The sequence below is a fragment of the Hyperolius riggenbachi genome, chromosome 9, assembly GCF_040937935.1.
Source record: "Hyperolius riggenbachi isolate aHypRig1 chromosome 9, aHypRig1.pri, whole genome shotgun sequence".
NCBI lineage: Eukaryota > Metazoa > Chordata > Amphibia > Anura > Hyperoliidae > Hyperolius > Hyperolius riggenbachi.
Window position 1 is genome coordinate 188,256,627 of NC_090654.1, and position 18,777 is coordinate 188,275,403.

Sequence of the window (18,777 nt, forward strand, 5' to 3'; positions counted from 1 at the left end):
CCTACCTACCTAGCTAGCCTATACAGGTGGCAACTATACTGGCTACCTATACTGGGGGCACCTACCTAACTAACCTATACTGGGGGTACCTACCTATCTAACCTATGCTGGGGGCAACTATACTGGCTACCTATATTGGAGGCACCAACCTAGCTAACCTGTACTGGGGGCACCTACTTATCTAACTTATACCGAGGGGGGGGGAGGGGTGCCTGCTTATCTAACATATACTGGGGGCAACTATACTGGCTACCTATACTGGAGGCAACTACCTGGCTAACCTATACGGGGGGCAACTTTACTGGCTCACCTATGCCTGGCCACCTATACTTGGGGGGGACCTATAGCTGGCTACCTATACCGGGGGGGGGGGGGGGGGGGGCGCAATTTTTACACCCTCGCCCTGGGTGCATTTTAGCCTAGAAACTGCACTGCGCATTGCAATAATAGTCAATGGGCCAGTGCACACCAAAAAGCACTAGCGTAATCGCAAACGCTCAGCGCTTTTTGAAGTGATTTTTTAAGGCAATTCTAGGCACATGCCTAGCGATTTTAGATATAGTACAACTGCTAGTGTACTGGTTTTGACACAAAAACGCTTGGAAAATCGCTCTGATATAGCGCTTTTCAGAGCGATTTTCCTTTACTTAACATTGGGGCTGAATCGCCTCAGAAATCAGCAGAAATGCTGCAGGATCCGTGTTTGCGTTTTGGAAAAAATCACATTGCTCTGGTGTGATCCATCCTATTCTCATACATTAACCAAGTGCTTTTAAAAGCGCTAGCGTTTCTAAGATCGCTCTTGGTGTGCACCAGCCCTAAGAGTGCGTTTAAAAATCGCATTGCATGTGTTTGAGACATTCCTGCCTGTCAAAAAACGCATGCAATAAAAAAATCTCACAAAAATGCGCTTCAAAATGCAAGACCACTTTTCTATAAACTCCCAATTTTTTTTCAACATTTATAGTGTGAACACGACCTTAGGTGAGGTAATTATATGGAGAAATAATCAAAAGATACATTGGCCCTTATTCAATTAACTTTTTCTCAATGTTTCCTTAAAGAGGAGCTGTTAGGTATAAGGTCTCAGAGAAAAAAAACACATATATCAGTAGCTAAATATTGGCTGTACTTACATTACATGCATTTCACTGTCCACGTTTGGATTTCACAGAATTTTTATATAGTATTTGCAGAGAATGATGCTCCTGACAGCTCATGGCAGGTACCATGTTTGTCTGTCTCCTATGAAGCCAATTGTGTCGTCATGTCCTCCCTGCTTCCTGATGATTCCACTCACACAAAAGATCGTAATGGACAATACTACTGTGCAGTGAATATTAATTAGCCATGTGGCTAGGAACAATAGAGGACTCATGCAGTATACTCTGCCCTGTGATTTTTCAGTACTGTGAGCTGGACTGCATTACAAGCTGCTGTAACATGAGCCTGTAACTTCTCACTAGCAGCCGAGGGGAGGACCCAAGGTGGGGAGAAAGCAGCCCCAGAATGCTTTGCAGTATGTTATGCGGCCTCTCGTCTTTTTAAGAGCTTGGGAATAACAGCCTTGCTGTCAGCACACATCAAAAGTAAGAGAGATTTTTAACTTCAGTATTGCCTTTTTGGCTTCCTTCTAAACTGTTTAACACAGGAGAATAGAGGTTTAAATTAGCTTTTGCAGCCTGACAGTTACTCTTTAATGGATTGATATAAAATAGGTGTTACTTTCCAGATGAACCTTAGTATATTTATATTGAACAGTATTTTTTAAAAAAGTTGAAAAAAATATAGGGCTGGTGCACACCAGAGTGGTTCTGGAGCGTTTTTAAAAATGCTAGAGGTTTGAAAACCACTTGGGTAATGTATTTCAATGGGCTGGTGCACAGTAGAGCGGTTCGTTTTTTCCACAAAAGCAAACTGCAGCATTTTTTAGATTTCTGAGGCATTTCTGCCTACACAAAAACGCTCCAAAAACGCTAGGCATGTTTAGAAAATCTCCCTAAACATGTCTAGAATCGCTCTGAAAATCTGCTTCAAAAACCTCTAGCGTTTTGCGGATCTGCTAGAGGTTTTTGGTGTGCACTGGGCCTCAATGTTTAACTTGTGTTACAGCTTCTGCTGCTGGATTCATGTGTGAGTTTTAGAAGCTGAAAAGTATCTTGTTTTACTGCTGTTGATTGATATGGAGTACAAGATGCTTTTGCCAGGCACAAAACCAGAAAAACCTCCAGGTAAATATTCATGAAAAATAACAAATTGCTATATCACATATTCTGAAGATATCCAAACAAGATTGCAATACAGAGATAGTAAGATGTAGCTTACCTAACGTATCACATTTCTCATGGGCTCTGCATATATCCTGTCTGGAAGTAAACAAAGTGTGTGATTTAATAAAACTGAAGGAGACTAAAGAAAGCACAAACCAAAGTTCTGAAATAGCCAGATATTTTAGGATCTGAATTACTCTCTGGTTGTTATTGCTGTCTGTATCCCCCATACCTAAAATTGTTACCTCACTTCCTGTGCCAGCAAACACCTGGATGAATGAAAGCAACCCCCCCCCCCCCATATTTTGGCTAACCATGCCAAATAAATTCCCCTTTTTGATGCCTAACCTTCCCATTTAAAGATAATCTCTTCCCAATGCTTAACCTTCCCTATCTGCCTTCAAATTAACATATTCCTGATGTCTAATGGCATCAGGACAGCAAGTAAGATACAACAATGAAAAATCTAACAGGAGTTTTATCTCTTCTTCAGTTTCTGTACCTGAAGATATCTGATTTGCTACTTATTACCATTAAAGAGAAGTCTATGAGGCTGTCTCACTGCCTGGCTAGCAAAAAGTAAACTGGAGCATTGTATTAAGCATGATTCCCTTCAACGAGGGTGTTGACAGTAATGAGAATCTGACAGCAGATCTAACACCCCCCCCCCCTCCAAAATTAAAGAACTACCCTGGGGTTAGTATGCAATCTAGGAGTCACAATAACAAAATCTGGGGATTTCTATTCAGACATTTTTCTATGTAACAGACTCCCAGCTTCAGATACAAATCCCAGCTTCAGATACAAATGCTTCCTATTCCTGGATAGACACTCAGCGCCGAGTCTTTTTCTGTGTATAAACTCCTGCATCATCTCATGTCAGATAAATTACATAGAAGATGCCTCAGTACACCAGCAATTCCCTGCAGCACAGGCTTTCAAAACTCTAGAGGGCCCTGTCTTTGCCCCTTTTTTGCGTACGTATAAAAAAGGCACCACGGAAATTTTGGTGACGGTAAAAAAAAAGCTGATTGTAGAATATCTGTAAACTTACCGATATTTTACTACTGTGCAGTGATAATTATGATAGTAAAATATTCAGGTGCGTAGCAATAGGGGTTTCAGAGGTTGCGACCGCATCGGGGCCCTTGGGCCTGAGGGGCCCCGAAGGGCTCTCCCTCAACAACAGTATTAGCTCTCTCTTGGTCCTGTGCTCATAATAATCACTTCTTTAGATACATGGAATAGTAGTAATCATTGACAAACTGTTCCCCATCCCCTTCTTGCACCTCTGACACTGTAGTTGCCATTAGCAGGTTTTGGTGCGCCGCATCAATTGTTAAGTATAGAGTACTTGGGGGGGGGGGGGGGGCCCATTGTAAAATTTGCACCGGGGCCCACAGCTCCTTAGCTACGCCACTGAAAATATTAGTAAATATATGCCTGCTTGACGCCTTTTGGTTGCAAGGTTCCCCACAAAAGCTGCATTGCAAATTTGCAATACCTGTTTTTACAATATTTTTCTCTCCCCGACTTACACTTTTTGAACTGTGTCTGTATATAATTTCTCTTATAGTAAGTAGAATTTTTTTTTTTAATGTTTCTGTTATTTTACTATAGTTAAACCTAACCCCATTCTCACACAAGCCCTACCTCTACCAATGGCTAACCCTAACCACCCCCAGCTGATGCTTAAAGGGAACCTGAAGCGAGTAAAATTATTTAAAATAAACATGATGTAGCTTCAAATGAATATTACATACTTACCTCGCCATCAGTTCCTCTCAGAAGCTAAACATTTTCTTCTTACAGTGATCCCTTCCAGTTCTGGCAATATTTTGTCAGAAATAAAATATACCAGTTTCTGTCAGTTATATATCAGCAGCTGTCAGTTACAACTGAATGTGCAAGGTAATGTCCATGTTACCCTATGGCTCAGGTGGATGATATTACAGTTTAACAGTGAGCTGACCAGGAAGCTATTATGGGGTAATGGCCATTTTTAAAATGGAGGACGGAGAATTCCTTTGATCACAGTAGACAAAAGGACACAAGAGGGTAAAAAGAAATTGAGGAGTAGAAAACACAGGAGGTAAGTATGACCTGTGTATGGTTATTTTGACTTTTTATTTTCAGTTCAGGTTCTCTTCAACCCTAAACAACCCCCATGCCAATGCCTAATCCTACCCCCCCCCCCCCTCCCGAGGCCTTTTTTACACTATATGCTGAAAAACTGATGCTTTCCATAGCAGTGCATTGTAAAAAAGCCTTCAGTTGCACTTGCAACACGTATAGTAGGAACTGCCATAGGAAAACATGGGCATTACTTTGAAAACCAGTTGTCCTTTCAGTTATAACTGAGAGCAACTGATATAGTGTAACAGGGGCCTAACCACCTCCCCTGCCGATGCCTAACCCCAATTATCCTCCCTCCGATGCCTAACCATAACTGAACCCCCCTTCCGCCAGAGGTGCCCTTACAAATTAAGCTACATATGACAGTGCACTTTCTAGTACAGAGCTCAATGGGGAGGAGGACTGGCAATGCATACACCATTTCAGGCAGGAGAAAAAAAAGTCAAGGAAAGAAATGACATCATGATTGAACCAGAGGCAGTAAAGATGGAAAATACCTGGAACAGTTTACTTTTTATTTATACAATTCACTGAAATCAAAACATGGACAGTACAATACATATATAAGTAAAACAGATATTTATCTACTCATATATGTGGCTTTTTTTCCCTGGGGTAGTATGGCTGTCACTGCTGCTGTAACAGTGTACCTTTATTGCATATGGAAATGAGAAGAATGATACCCTTATATAGTACGTATACTACCAGCTATCTTTACAGCCAAGCATTTCATTTGTTTCTGAAACTTCCTGGATTTTCTGTTATTTCCATCTGCCAGAGATGGTGGGTGAGGATTATCTATATTGTTTTCACATAGCAGACTTTTCCATGCATTAAATCTTAATTTGTAAAGCAGCGTTTTACTTCTGCACATCTCAGTTCCTTTTCAGAGGAGCAGCGGGATTAGCAGGCTGAAGAAAGTCTCTGAAAATGAAATATGTGCCCACAACGGTGTGTTAAACTAATCGCCCAGCTCATTTATATTGGATTTTGCTTCTACACCTTTAAAAAAAAAGCTAAAAAACAGAGCGTTGGCCCAGACACTACACGTACTCTGTTCTCTTGAAGGGATTATATCATTGCTCTTTTCAGCAGATTCAGGTGATGTGTTTAGCATTGCAGGTTTGTGGCTCTATGAAGTCTGGTGAGGGCAGCACTGCCAGTATTAAAGGACGGAAAGAGCTCAGAACCACTAGGCTCTGGAGTCCTATCACTGTGAGAGGGCAGGAGCACAAGAGGTCAGTTCATAAATCCAGTATCACCAGGGGAGAAAGATACTTGTCTGACAGATGCACTTCAGGCCTAAAAATGGTCCTTCGTTGGAAGAGGATCTGTAATCATATGTACACAATGAAATCTATTGGAAATCATCTTAGTGCCACCTGCTGCCCCCCCCCCCCCCAGTCCATGATGGGAGTTGACCACCATGCACTTGATTGAGCTCTTGTGACCGAGATTTTCTGACGTTCCCGGTTGATCCTTTGCTAATGATCCTTTTCGACTTATTTCAGGCAGAAACCATTCATAAAATCAATCGGGTGGCCCATTCTCCTCTACTCCCATAAAATCATTGCATCGGAAGGTCGATCGACCCGTAAAAACGAGTAATGTATGGGCACCTTTACGGCACCCTGCTTAGGAGAACTGATAAAGGACATTGTCATGCTGAGTCTCTGTCCAACAACGTGTCCAGTATGTAATGACATTTGGGAAAATTATGCAAGTAATATATGATGATCCACTCCTCTGAGGAAACCAACACATATGTGAAAAATCAGACATACAACGTTACACATTTGTTGGATGAATTGTTCTGGGATGCACTACTTTCTTTGGTCTGTAGTACTGACTAGATCATTTATATTACTTTCTGTCAGCTGGCCCATTACCTGTGTCTGACTAATGCTTTAGATGGATAGGTCACCAGTTGTGTAATACCAGCTGAACGTATGACAGACAGATGAATGGCCATGATGTTGACATGAAAGGCGTGGAAGTCTATTTCCAATTTCCAATGAGGGGACAGAAAAAAGTAGCAAAGAAAAATGTGTGGCTGGAATTAGGATTTCATGAATATACAACATATTATTTTTTTTTCTGGATTCATACAGACATGGACATAATGTTTCCTTTCCCACCTGGTAATGAGCACCGCTGTATCATGATGCGAGTGGTGGTTGTCATCTGGCTGGTTCTGGGATTGTTGCCATATGCAGAAATTTTTTAAAGTGGCTTGAGCATTGTATGAAATGGATGGACCCTCCTAGCAACGATACCAGAACAGAGAAATATCTAGTTACAGAATGTGATCACACTTATCTTCCCTGTCATAAACTACAGGAGAAAACCTTGTACCTGTTCATCATGGATAACAGCTAACTTTACTATGGCAATGTTGATTAAATTCCCAATGCTTGGGTCTTTATAGATAGAGGCTACCTGCAAGAGAAAGAAAATTCACCGCGTTACTCCACAGTTTTTATTCTAAGCTAATAAGGTGCAAGCTGTGCCATGTTGCAGGATGGATCAATATTTAAAGTGGAATTATACTCGAAATTATATATTTGCTCTAATGCATTAAACATAGTAAACAACAGAGGCGTATCTACAGGGGTGCAGGCATGGCATGTGCCATGGGTGCCACAGTACCATGGGCGACATGCTTGCCCCTGTGCTGTGCCACCATGCCTGTCTCCATGCTGCGCCCCCATGCCTGCCCCATGCTGAGCCTCCATGCCTGCCCCTGTGCCTCCCCATCACTCAGACCTCAGATCAGGTTAACTCTGTTTTCTGGGGAACATGGCTACTTAACTTATACATGTAGAGTGCAGTTGGCTTAGAGTTAGAAAAGAGGACAGAGAGGGAATAAGAGATATTTCCATAAAAGTAACTTCAGCAATATCCGAGCCAAAAAACACAGGCAACCATAACACATGGAGACGAAAAAGGATGCTGTTTTTAGAAGGAGAGGGGGCTCTAATGGGGTGATGGGGGGTTTAGAGGGGGCGCATTTTTAGAGTTTGCCATAGGCTCTTTATTACCCAGATACGCCCCTGGTAAACAATGACTAAGACACACTCAGGGCCGGCGCTACCATTAAGGCAAAGGAGGCAGCTGCCCCAGGGCCCCAGAGCTTGTAGGGGCCCCCAGTGGCTACAAGATGAAAAAAAAAATTCAAATCGGCCTTATAGTTTTTGAGAAAATCGATTTTAAAGTTTCAAAGGAAAAAAAAACACATTTAAAAACTTGCCGACTTTAATGGTTAATAGAAAATCCACCTTAAATGCTAGAAACCCTAAATTTGTAGGATATGTTAAGGAGATCATTAGGAATAAGAGGAAAAAACAATTTTTCAAAAAGACCTTATAGTTTTTGAGAAAATCGATTTTAAAGTTTAGAAGGAAAAAAGTATAGTTTTAAATGCGGTAAATGTAACTTTTAGTAGCAAACCTAACGGTAGTGTAATTTTACATGCATCAAACAAAAGCGCAATACATTTCCTGACGGGGTTTCCAGGGGGTCTATACGCAGCTGCAGCGATTTGGCCAGGGATCGCTATACAGCCGCAATATGGCTGTATGAAGATCCCTGGCATTTTTTCCTATTTTCCCAATTTTTTTTTATGTTAAGAGTGTGGGAATTAAAAAAAAAAAATTATGTGGGGTCCCTTCTCCTGAAACTTTTTAACCCCTTGTCCCCCATGCAGGCTGGGATAGCCAGAATGTGGAGCTCCGACCGATTGGGGCTTCACACCCTGACTATACCAGCTACAAAAAAAGTTCCCATAATGCCGATTTATGTTCCGGGGTATATGTTGGGGGGGCCCCCCAGGTTTATTTTTCCCTGGGGCCCCATTGTTGCTTAAACAGGCCCTGGACACACTATAAGACTGCTCTGATGTCCTTTGAATGCATATATACACCTCACTGAAGCTAACTGAAGATGGTTGAGCGGCAAAGCGCAGTTTTCTTTTCATACATGTAGACATGCACAGTGCATTAAAAAAGTGTTCACTGTGCATTGAACTGTATGGGCACATTTTATTTTTTTCACTAGTGAACAGACTGCCTGAAGTCAAGGCAGTGTGGTGCACTTTTCCATATCCTGACTGCTTCACCTCCCTAGCAGGATACGAAGTTGTCTCACCTATTGATCATGGACACAACAGCTGATAGAGCTCAAAGATCAGAATTTGTAATCCTTAAAGGGGAACTGAAGAGAGAGGTATATGGAGGCTGTCATGTTTATTTCCTTTTAGACAATACCAGTTGCCTGGCAGCCCTGCTGATCCTCTGCCTCTAATACTATTAGCCATAGCCCCTGAACAAGCATGCAGCAGATCAGGTGTTTCAGTGGTTCAGACTTATAAGTCTGATCTGACAAGACTAGCTGCATGCTTGTTTCTGGTTTTAATCAGATACTACTGCAGAGAAATAGACCAGCAGGGCTGCCAGGCAACTGGTATTGATTAAAAGGAAATAAACATGACAGCCTCCACATACCTCTCTCTTCAGTTCCCCTTTAAAGAGAACCTGTACTGAGTAAAAATATTTAAAATAAACACATGAGGTAACTTCAAATGAACATTACATAGTTACCTTACCATCAGTTCCGCTCAGAAGCGCACTATTTTCTTCTGACAATAATCCCTTCCAGTTCTGACAATATTTTGTCAGATCTGAAATAAGTCAGTTGCTGTCAGTAAAATATCAGTTGCTGTCAGTTATAGCTGAGAGTAAACCGATGTACCAGGTAATGTCCATGTTTCCCTATGGCTCAAGTGGGTGATGTTACAGTTTAACTGTGTGCTAACCAGAAAGCTGTTATGGGTAATGGCCATTTTCAAAATGGAGGACGGAAAATTCCCTTGATCACAGTGAACAAACAGGACGCGGGACAGGAGAAAGACATTGAGGAGTAGACTACATGGAAGGTAAGTATGACTTGTGTATGCTTATTTTGACTTTTCATTTTCAGTATAGGTTTTCTTTAAGCTTGATAAATAAGGGCCATAAAGCATTAGCTACAAAAGGCCATCACAGCAGCCAAGAAAATCACATATTTGAAAAATAAAGAAACATGGAAGCCTCCGTGTCTCGCTACACAGTTCTTTTATCGCAACTTTGTAGATAAGGAAAGACGGAGCACCAGTTCTGCTCATAGGATTTATTGTGACGATACAGGCATTACAGGCATACCAGGAAAAGTACAGGCAAAGATACCGGCCTTAAAGCCGTTTCACGGTACAACCGCTTCCTCAGAGACCACAAACGGTATCAAAAGTTATGCAGCAAGAGAGTCAAATATATACATATTGTAACTACTCACCACTCCCCAGGGGCTCATTGACTGAACCTTTGTCCAAATTTTTGGACTTCACAATGAAACCCTTTTTGGGAGAGATACCATCACTGCTGATCGACACCCTTGATGTACGACAAAAGATAAGTGAAATAGAATGGCAGAAAGAATACACTTTGGCATCTATAGATGTAGTTAGCCTGTATACACGTATCCCACAAGACCTGGGGGTAAAGGTCATCAGTGACTTTTTACTAGATCATGGTGAAGATTGTGATTAGCTTGATTTTGTCGGCAAATGTTTGAGCTTTGTCCTGGATCACAAGGTATTCGTGGTCGAGGAGAAATGATATAAACAGGCATCCGGTGTTGCGATGGGGACAGCAGTGGCTCCCACATTTCCTAATCTATTTTTGGCAAGGTGGGAAGAACTAATTATATTGAACAGAGCCAATCCCTATCGCAACTCGGTTGCCTGTTGGCCTAGATTTGTGGATGATGTCTTGATAATCTGGAAAGGTGACCAGTCCAGCTTTAACAATTTTGTTGACTTTATCAATGTAAACACCTTCAATATGCAATTTACTGGAGTGTGGGGAGGAGATATGGTTGAATTCCTTGACCTCCAACTGTTTACTGATGGAGAGAAAATTCAGACTAGAGGTTACCGAAAAAGTACGGCTACCAATTCTCTCCTGCAGTACAACAGTTATCACCCGAAACACACTCTAGAGGGGATTCCGTAAGGACAGTTCCTACGCCTTAGAAGGAATAATAGTCTGGATACAGATTTTGAAAAACAGAGTTTTGAACTGGCCATGAGCTTTTTGGCTAAGAATTACCCAAGGGATCTGGTAACCAGTGCCTTTCTGAAAGTTAAAAACAAAACCAGATCTGAATTGATCTGGAAAGAAAGGAAGAGGAAAAAAGTTGGGATTACACATACCAATATTGAAGGAGTCCCTCTGACTTCTCTCCAATGGCAGAGACCATACGTAAATGTATCTATAGTCACTGGTCTGTATTACAATCAGATCCCACCTTGAGCCATATTGCCAGTAAGAAACCTCTAATTACCTTTAGATGGGCATGTACAGTAGGTGATATGGTTACTTCAAGTGAATTAAAACAGGTGAGGAAAGAAAACTGGCTTCAAAGCTATCGCCCACAAGGAAACTATAAATGCAGAACGTGCAATCACTGTGATCAGTTCCTCCCAGGAAAGACTGTACAATTAGGAAGAACCAAAATTACTATAAAAGACTAGTGGGTGGGCCGAATCCCGGAAGCGCACACAGCGGCGGCGCGCACTCGATTAACGACACTTAGACAGCGGGGAGTGGGGAGTAGTTACAATATGTATATATTTGACTCTTTTGCTGCATAACTTTTGATACCGTTTGTGGTCTCTGAGGAAGCGGTTGTACTGTGAAATGGCTGTAAGGCCGGTATCTTTGTCTGTACTTTTCCTGGTATGCCTGTAATGCCTGTATCGTCACAATAAATCCTATGTGCACATGTGCAGAGCTGGTGCTTCGTCTTTCCTTATCTACAAAGTTGCTATTGAACCTACTTCTCGGGAGCACAACTCTACTAGGTGTGACATACAGGCTTTTCCTGAGCCAGCATCTAGTGCCAGCTTCTCTATTAAACTCTACTTGGTGATACAGTTCTTTTATCAATAGCATGGAAAAAAAAAACAGTACTCTTTTTCTTATGATATTTAGATTTTTGTTCTGCCATTTCAGGTGAGCCATTGATGACTAATGTCTGCTGCAGTTTGAGGTTAGCCGTGGGTCAGAGTTTTCTGTGGTACTTTAACATAGCTCTGAGTCAGGGTTCCTTGCAACTGTTTCAGGTTATCCAATGGTCGAGTCTACTGCTGTTTCAGGTTAGCCATGAGACAAGTCTACTGCTGTTTCAGGTTAGCCATGAGACAAGTCTACTGCTGTTTCAGGTTATCCATGAGACAAGTCTACTGCTGTTTCAGGTTATGCATTGCTCAGGTCTACTGCTGTTTTGGGCTAGCTGTCGGTCAGGTGTGATGTTGCTTCAAAGACACCTGACCTGAGAGGGATATGGGGGAGGCCATATTTCCTTTTACACAATACCAGTTGCTCGGCATTCCTGCTGATCTCTGGCTGTAGTAGTATCTGAGTCACACTGAAACAAGCATGTGGCTAATCCAGTCAGACTTCAGCCAGAAACATCTGATCTGCATGCATGTTCAGGGTCTATGGCTTAAACTATTAGAGGCAGAGGATCAGCAGGATTGCCAGGCAACTGGTATTGTTTAAAGGATATAAATATGGCAGCCTCCATATGCCTCTCAATTCAGGTGTACTTTCATATTAGCTGTGAATCAGGTCTGCGGGTGTTTCAGGGAAGCCAGGAGTCTGGTCAGCTGCTTTGTTTTAAGGTTAGTCATGAGTCATGTCTGCTGTTTCAGGTTAGCCATGGGCCAGAGGTCATGGGTCAGAGGTTTCTATTGCTGTTTAAATTTATTTGGTCTGGTCATGTTGTTAGTGAGTCACCAAATGCTCTTGAAATGTTTACAAAGGCATGTAAGTGAAGACACTTTCCCATGGAGTCAGTGGACATAAATGAGCCCATTAAATGTTTTTTTCCTTGAAGCATGCAGTGATGTGAATGAACCCATTTCTTTATAGTGATTTAGGCTATTGGTTCTAATGTGAATTTGGATTGCAGAAAACTGCATTCAAATTTCTCAAGTGTGACCCCTCCCTACCTCCTCTTGCATGGGAGAACTGATTGGTATGTTTGTTTGAAGGCCTTCCTTGATTGCTATTGTTCTCCACATGATAAGCTAAGTAGTTCAAGTCTTTTATTGTTTTAATATTGATGATTTTGGCATACAGCTCATGAAAACCCAAAATTCCTATCTCAAAAAATTAGCATATTTCATCCGACCAATGAAAGAAAAGTGTTTTTAACAAAAAAAGTCAACCTTCAAATAATTACAGTTATGCAATCAATACTTGGTCGGGAATCCTTTTGCAGAAATGACTGCTTCAATGCGGCGTGGCATGGAGGCAATCAGCCTGGCCCAGGATGCTTCGATAGCGGCCTTAAGCTCATCCAGAGTGTTGGGTCTTGCGTCTCTCAACTTTCTCTTCACAATATCCCACAGATTCTCTATGGGGTTCAGGTCAGGAGAGTTGGCAGGCCAATTGAGCACAGTAATACCATGGTCAATAAACCATCTACCAGTGGTTTTGGCACTGTGAGCAGGTGCCAGGTCATGCTGAAAAAGGAAATCTTCATCTCCATAAAGCTTTTCAGCAGCTGGAAGCATGAACCCACTTTTGAACCAGGAACAGCGGCAGAAGCGCCTGACCTGGGCTACAGAGAAGCAGCACTGGACTGTTGCTCAGTGGTCCAAAGTACTTTTTTCGGATAAAAGCAACTTTTACATGTCATTCGGAAATCAAGGTGCCAGAGTCTGGAGGAAGACTGGCGAGAGGGAAATGCTAAAATGCCTGAAGTCCAGTGTCAAGTACCCACAGTCAGTGATGGTCTGGGGTGCCATGTCAGCTGCTGGTGTTGGTCCACTGTGTTTTATCAAGGGCAGAGTCAATGCAGCTAGCCATCAGGAGATTTTGGAGCACTTCATGCTTCCATCTGCTGAAAAGCTTTATGGAGATGAAGATTTCATTTTTCAGCACGACCTGGCACCTGCTCACAGTGCCAAAACCACTGGTAAATGGTTTACTGACCATGGTATTACTGTGCTCAATTGGCCTGCCAACTCTCCTGACCTGAACCCCATAGAGAATCTGTGGGAGATTATGAAGAGAAAGTTGAGAGACGCAAGACCCAACACTCTGGATGAGCTTAAGGCCGCTATCGAAGCATCCTGGGCCTCCATAACACCTGAGCAGTGCCACAGGCTGATTGCCTCCATGCCACGCCGCATTGAAGCAGTCATTTCTGCAAAAGGATTCCCGATCAAGTATTGAGTGCATAACTGAACATAATTATTTGAAGGTTGACTTTTTTTGTTTTAAAAACACTTTTCTTTTATTGGTCGAGTGAAATATGCTAATTTTTTGAGATAGGAATTTGGGGTTTTCATGAGCTGTATGCCAAAATCATCAATATTAAAACAATAAAAGGCTTGAACTACTTCAGTGTTGTGTATTTGAATCTAAAATATATGAAAGTCTAATGTTTATCAGTACATTACAGAAAATAATTACTTTATCACAATATGCTAATTTTTTTGAGAAGATCCTGTATATATATATATATATATATATATATATATATTCTATACATACATATCCCTCTCACCTCAGGTCCAATTTAAAGGGAAAGTTAAGTGTTAGAAATATGGAGGCTGCTGTATTCATTCCCTAATAAACAATGTCAGTTGCTCGACTTCTGTGCTGATGCTCTGCCTCTTCCTCTAATACTATAAGAAATCAATGGCCCAGAATAAGAATGCAGATCAGGTGCTTTGACACTGGTCTCCACTGGCTGCATGCTTGTTGTTAATGTGTGACTCAAAAACAACTAAAGCCAAAAGTTCAGTATGTCAGCCAGGTAACTAGCATTTTTTTTAAATAAAATAATTAAGATGCCAGCCTCCATATCCCTCTCACGTCAGGTTCCCTTTACAATCATGGAGGCCACAAGGTGACAGAGACAGCAGTACAAATCTGACAGAACATACTGTATACACCACAATTTATCCAAAACTACAAAGCATCTTGTCTGGAAATAGGCTTTAAAGGAGAACCCCATAAACTGTCATTGGATACAGCAATGAACAATAATAACATTTTTCCCCCCAATGATCCAACTCATACCATTTGACTGAGTATTTTTAATAGGCTCTAGTAGACAAATAAACACTTAAAGAGTAGAATTATTGTTTTATTGTCTATGTTCCATGGTAGTCTCTTAAAGGGGAACTGCAGAGAGAGGTATATGGAGGCTGCCATGTTTATTTCCTTTTAAGCAATACCAGTTGCCTGGCAGCCCTGCTGATCCTCTGCCTCTAATACTATTAGCCATAGCCCCTGAACAAGCATGCAGCAGTTCAGGTGTTTCAGACTTTAAAGTCAGCTCTGACAAGACTAGCTGCATGCTTGTTTCTGGTGTTATTCAGATACTACTGCAGAGAAATAGACCAGCAGGGCTGCCAGGCAACTGGTATTGATTAAAAGTAAATAAATATGGCAGCCTCCGTATACCTTTTACTTCAGTTCCCCTTTAAGTGTCCCAGAGCTAAAACACATGAACCATTGACCTTTTTTATCTTTCCCCTGCAGTCAGAAGCTCTTCTCTGCTGGGAAAGAGTTTTATGGCTGCCATTCCTTATGAGTGAGGATAGCTACAATCCCATAAGGATCCAATAAGGGAGAAACAGTCACTTGCATGTCTGAGAGTTAACTTTTTCCGGCAGAAAAAAATAAAATAAACAAATCTACATACACATGTTTATCTCATTGTGTCACCCTCGGATGCACTTTAACAATAAGAGTGACTGGACTGGACCCCAACTCCCCCCCCCCCCCAACACACACCTTTCACAAAAACACCTTTTTGTTAACACGACAGTTTGTGTAAAATACCTTTCGAAGGTTCATTTAAACACATGACACATAACCCTGTGTGGAGCAGTAAGTTAGAAAAACACATTCAAAGACTTGTTGACATAACTGGTATAAATATGGAGATATTTTAACATATTGGTGTTTAACATATTGGTGTTCAATATCAGATGCTAATAACACTTTTGTTTAACGGCCAGGAGGTACCAGATACTTACTATGGACATGAGGGTTAATACATAATGCTGGAGATTGGCCCCATGATACTCCACCATCCTGTTGTCGGCAACCACCATCACTTCTACATAGCGAGGATAGGACAAGAAGCGCTTTGTTCTTCGGAGTGTTTGTGTGCCATTGATCTTATCAGAGTTATCATGCGAGGGATCTCGGTGTGCTAACAACTCTTCTTTCAGCTTCTGCACACCTGAATACACACTCTCCACTTCCTGCGGAGTTCCCCTTTTCCTGTGTTTGACTCTGTGGTGTTTTTGACCTGTGATGAAAATTCAGAAAGAGAAAAGGTAAGAAGAGAAAGTTCTGCAGATCACAAAGAATACCTGTATAACACAGGGATGCCAGAAAAGCAATTCTCACCGATCTCAAAGTTAAGGTGCCTATTAACAATACAATCCCTGGCCAATCAGTCATTTCTAATCGCTGCGACAATCGATTGAAACCGATCGTCCTGCCCATTAACTGACAAATTCCCACCAACCAATCCATTTACATCGATGGGATTAATCCGAAAAGCAGATCGATTGGCTGTTAGATTGTACAGTTATCGGACTCCAATATGAAAACGCTAAGCAGAATTCTCCAGCCTGGAACACAAATCTGAAGTGGGGATAATAAAGTCCACTTCCGTTTTATTTTTGTAAACTACTCATTAGGGTGCCCAATGATGATATAATCTTGATTGCACTATCTTTCCACATTTATGTACCATATATATGTACTGTATATATTTCCAATTTTACATATTTGTTTTTGTTATATGTCCTTCATTAAAGAGACTCCGTAACAAAAATTGCATCCTGTTTTTTATCAAAAAGCTATTCTAATGTGTTCTGGCGTACTGCAGCACTTTGTACTATCACAGTCTCTGTAATAAATCAATGTATCTTTTCCTTGTCAGACTTGTCAGCCTGTGTCTGGAAGGCTGCCAAGTTCTTCAGTGTTGTGGTTCTGTGATGCATCTCCCCCCTCCTGGCCCCTCTCTGCACACTGCCTGTGTATAATGATCTCGAGATACAAAAGGAAGGCTGTATACATCCTGCTTGTGTATGGATGTATTTTCTATGTGTGGACATACTGTACATCAACCTACTTCCTGTTTTGGTGGCCATTTTGTTTGTTTATAAACAAACTTTTTAAAACTGTTTTTAACCACTTTTAATGCGGCGAGGAGCGGCGAAATTGTGACAGAGGGTAATAGGAGATGTCCCCTAACGCACTGGTATGTTTACTTTTGTGCGATTTTAACAATACAGATTCTCTTTAAGGAAATGGATGGAGAAAAGACACTTGGCCAAGTACTTAACATAGGATTTTTTGACAGCTAATAAAGTAGCTCATACATGGATAAAAACAAGTTCTGCCACTACTAGGGAAACATTTGTTCCTGGAGTTGTGCTTTAACCACTGGGCCTATACATAGGATATATATTTGGATTATTGCCCAGAGGTCTGCTTTATTTACTACTTGCATGCTGAACATACATCAATTTCACAAAGAGGAAGAGGAGACACACTTTTCCTAAGAACACTAAGCATTAAGCATACCTCCTGGGAGAAGAAACATAATGAGTGCCATTCCAAGGACTAGTACTGATAGCAGAGAAGGCAACAGATGATAAAAGAAGGAAAAAGACATTATCAAGTCTAGCAGTTCAAAAATAGCAGGATATAAAGAAAGAACCATTATTCCATGCAACACGCACGCATGTTTGCCTTTCATGAAACCTCCTATGGGAGAAAAAAAGCTTTAATTAGCTGCAACAAACAATGATAAGGAAGTTTCAGCTAGGTTAGCATGTACATTAAACAGACACTTCTTTGTGAAGCAGCCAGAGCACAACACAGCATCATTACCTCTGAGGCCAGGGAATGCTCACACAAGAAGGTGGTCACAGGGCAAGGAACAAAAGTACTTCTTGTAAATCCTTCAACGTAACATTTTGCATTTTTAGAACCAGAAATAGTTCTTGGTTCCTGTGGGACGCTCAATGAATATCTAGAGATCTGTCCATCAAATGTTACGTTTAAAGAATGTGGATTTTAAAACTGATGGGATTTTTCATACACATATATAAAATTGGCACCCATGGAATATCAACCACCTGCTTACATACTTCCCCCAAGCTTCCTGCAAATGCTCCCCTAAGCATCTGAGGCAGTGGGGATGTAACTAAAGTCTCAGTCTGCTAGCTGGCCACTGTCTGTTCAGGTAAAGGTCTGCCTTTGTGGATCTGGCACTCAATTAAATTCAATTCAAAAAAGCTTTATTGACAGAAACAAATACATTTAGTGTTGCCAAAGCAAAACAGAGTAATACATAGGCTCTGTTATCTTGTTATGAGACTTTATTGGAGCACCTAATATGGCATCATCAAAAAGACAAGTGGACGAGATGGACAAAGACATAACAGCCAGAATCATCCAAGCCTCTGCCTTCACACTGCACTGTTAGGCCTGGTTCACATTGGAGTAAAAAAAATCAGTTTACGGGACCGTAACAGAACTGACCCTAATGGATCCTCTGCTTAGGGAAGCCTAATAAGCACCCCAGAGTTAGAAAAAGGTCAATTGTTCATGTATTTAATCTCCCTCTGCTTTCAGAAGTTGTATTCTGCCAGGAAAACTTTTATAGCTGTAATTAGCTTATTAGTAATGTTTACTATATTCCGGGTAAGGTACAGACAAGACATTTCCATGCCTAGAAATTAACTCTTTCAGACAGCAAAATAAAACAAGGAAAACAGCCTGGTTATTAATATGTTTTGTACTGTACATACATGTTTATCTCATCATGTCACAGATCGCCTCGGGTACACTTTAAGAGGCATGGATTGATGCTTTTGGGAGTCTCCGAATGGGTATATTTGGCTTATGGGTTAGGGTTATAGGAACTTATTAAAAAAGAATTTGGTTCATGATAAAAAACGAGATACTGTATGTTTGGGTAAGATATTGTTTAAAATGTGGAGTTTAAAGAGGGATTGTCACCCACAAAATCTAATTCCATTTACCCAGTGGTCTGTGTTTAATATGCAGCCTGGAACCTCACCCTGAATTGCAAGCACTCCAATCTAATCAGAAATGTTTCTGCTGTAATAAATCTTATCTCAGTCATTCTGGTTCTATTTTTGCAATTCCTAATGAGAAGGAAGCTTGTCATCACCCCCCTCACACATACACACACTCCTGCTCCTCACTGATTGGCTGGGGGAAGTTCAGTGAGCTGCTGAAATCTAAGGGGGGGGGGGGGG

The 18,777-nt window shown here is 41.3% G+C and overlaps 1 protein-coding gene across 4 annotated transcripts in view; it reads right to left on the bottom strand.

The window, feature by feature from the left end:
- ADAMTS9 (ADAM metallopeptidase with thrombospondin type 1 motif 9) overlaps positions 1–18,777 on the bottom strand; it is a 421,594-nt gene that overhangs the window by 319,788 nt on the left and 83,029 nt on the right. For 3 of the 4 annotated variants that reach the window (XM_068253803.1, XM_068253802.1, XM_068253805.1), the window contains exons 4-7: positions 15,505–15,782; positions 6,762–6,845; positions 6,545–6,669; positions 2,326–2,366 (exon numbers count right to left, since the gene is read on the bottom strand). In XM_068253803.1, the coding sequence (XP_068109904.1) occupies positions 2,326–2,366; positions 6,545–6,669; positions 6,762–6,845; positions 15,505–15,782 (528 nt within the window). Of the gene's footprint in view, positions 1–2,325; positions 2,367–6,544; positions 6,670–6,761; positions 6,846–9,009; positions 9,073–15,504; positions 15,783–18,777 lie in introns of those variants that run through there. The other variant, XM_068253804.1, reaches the window with a different exon arrangement.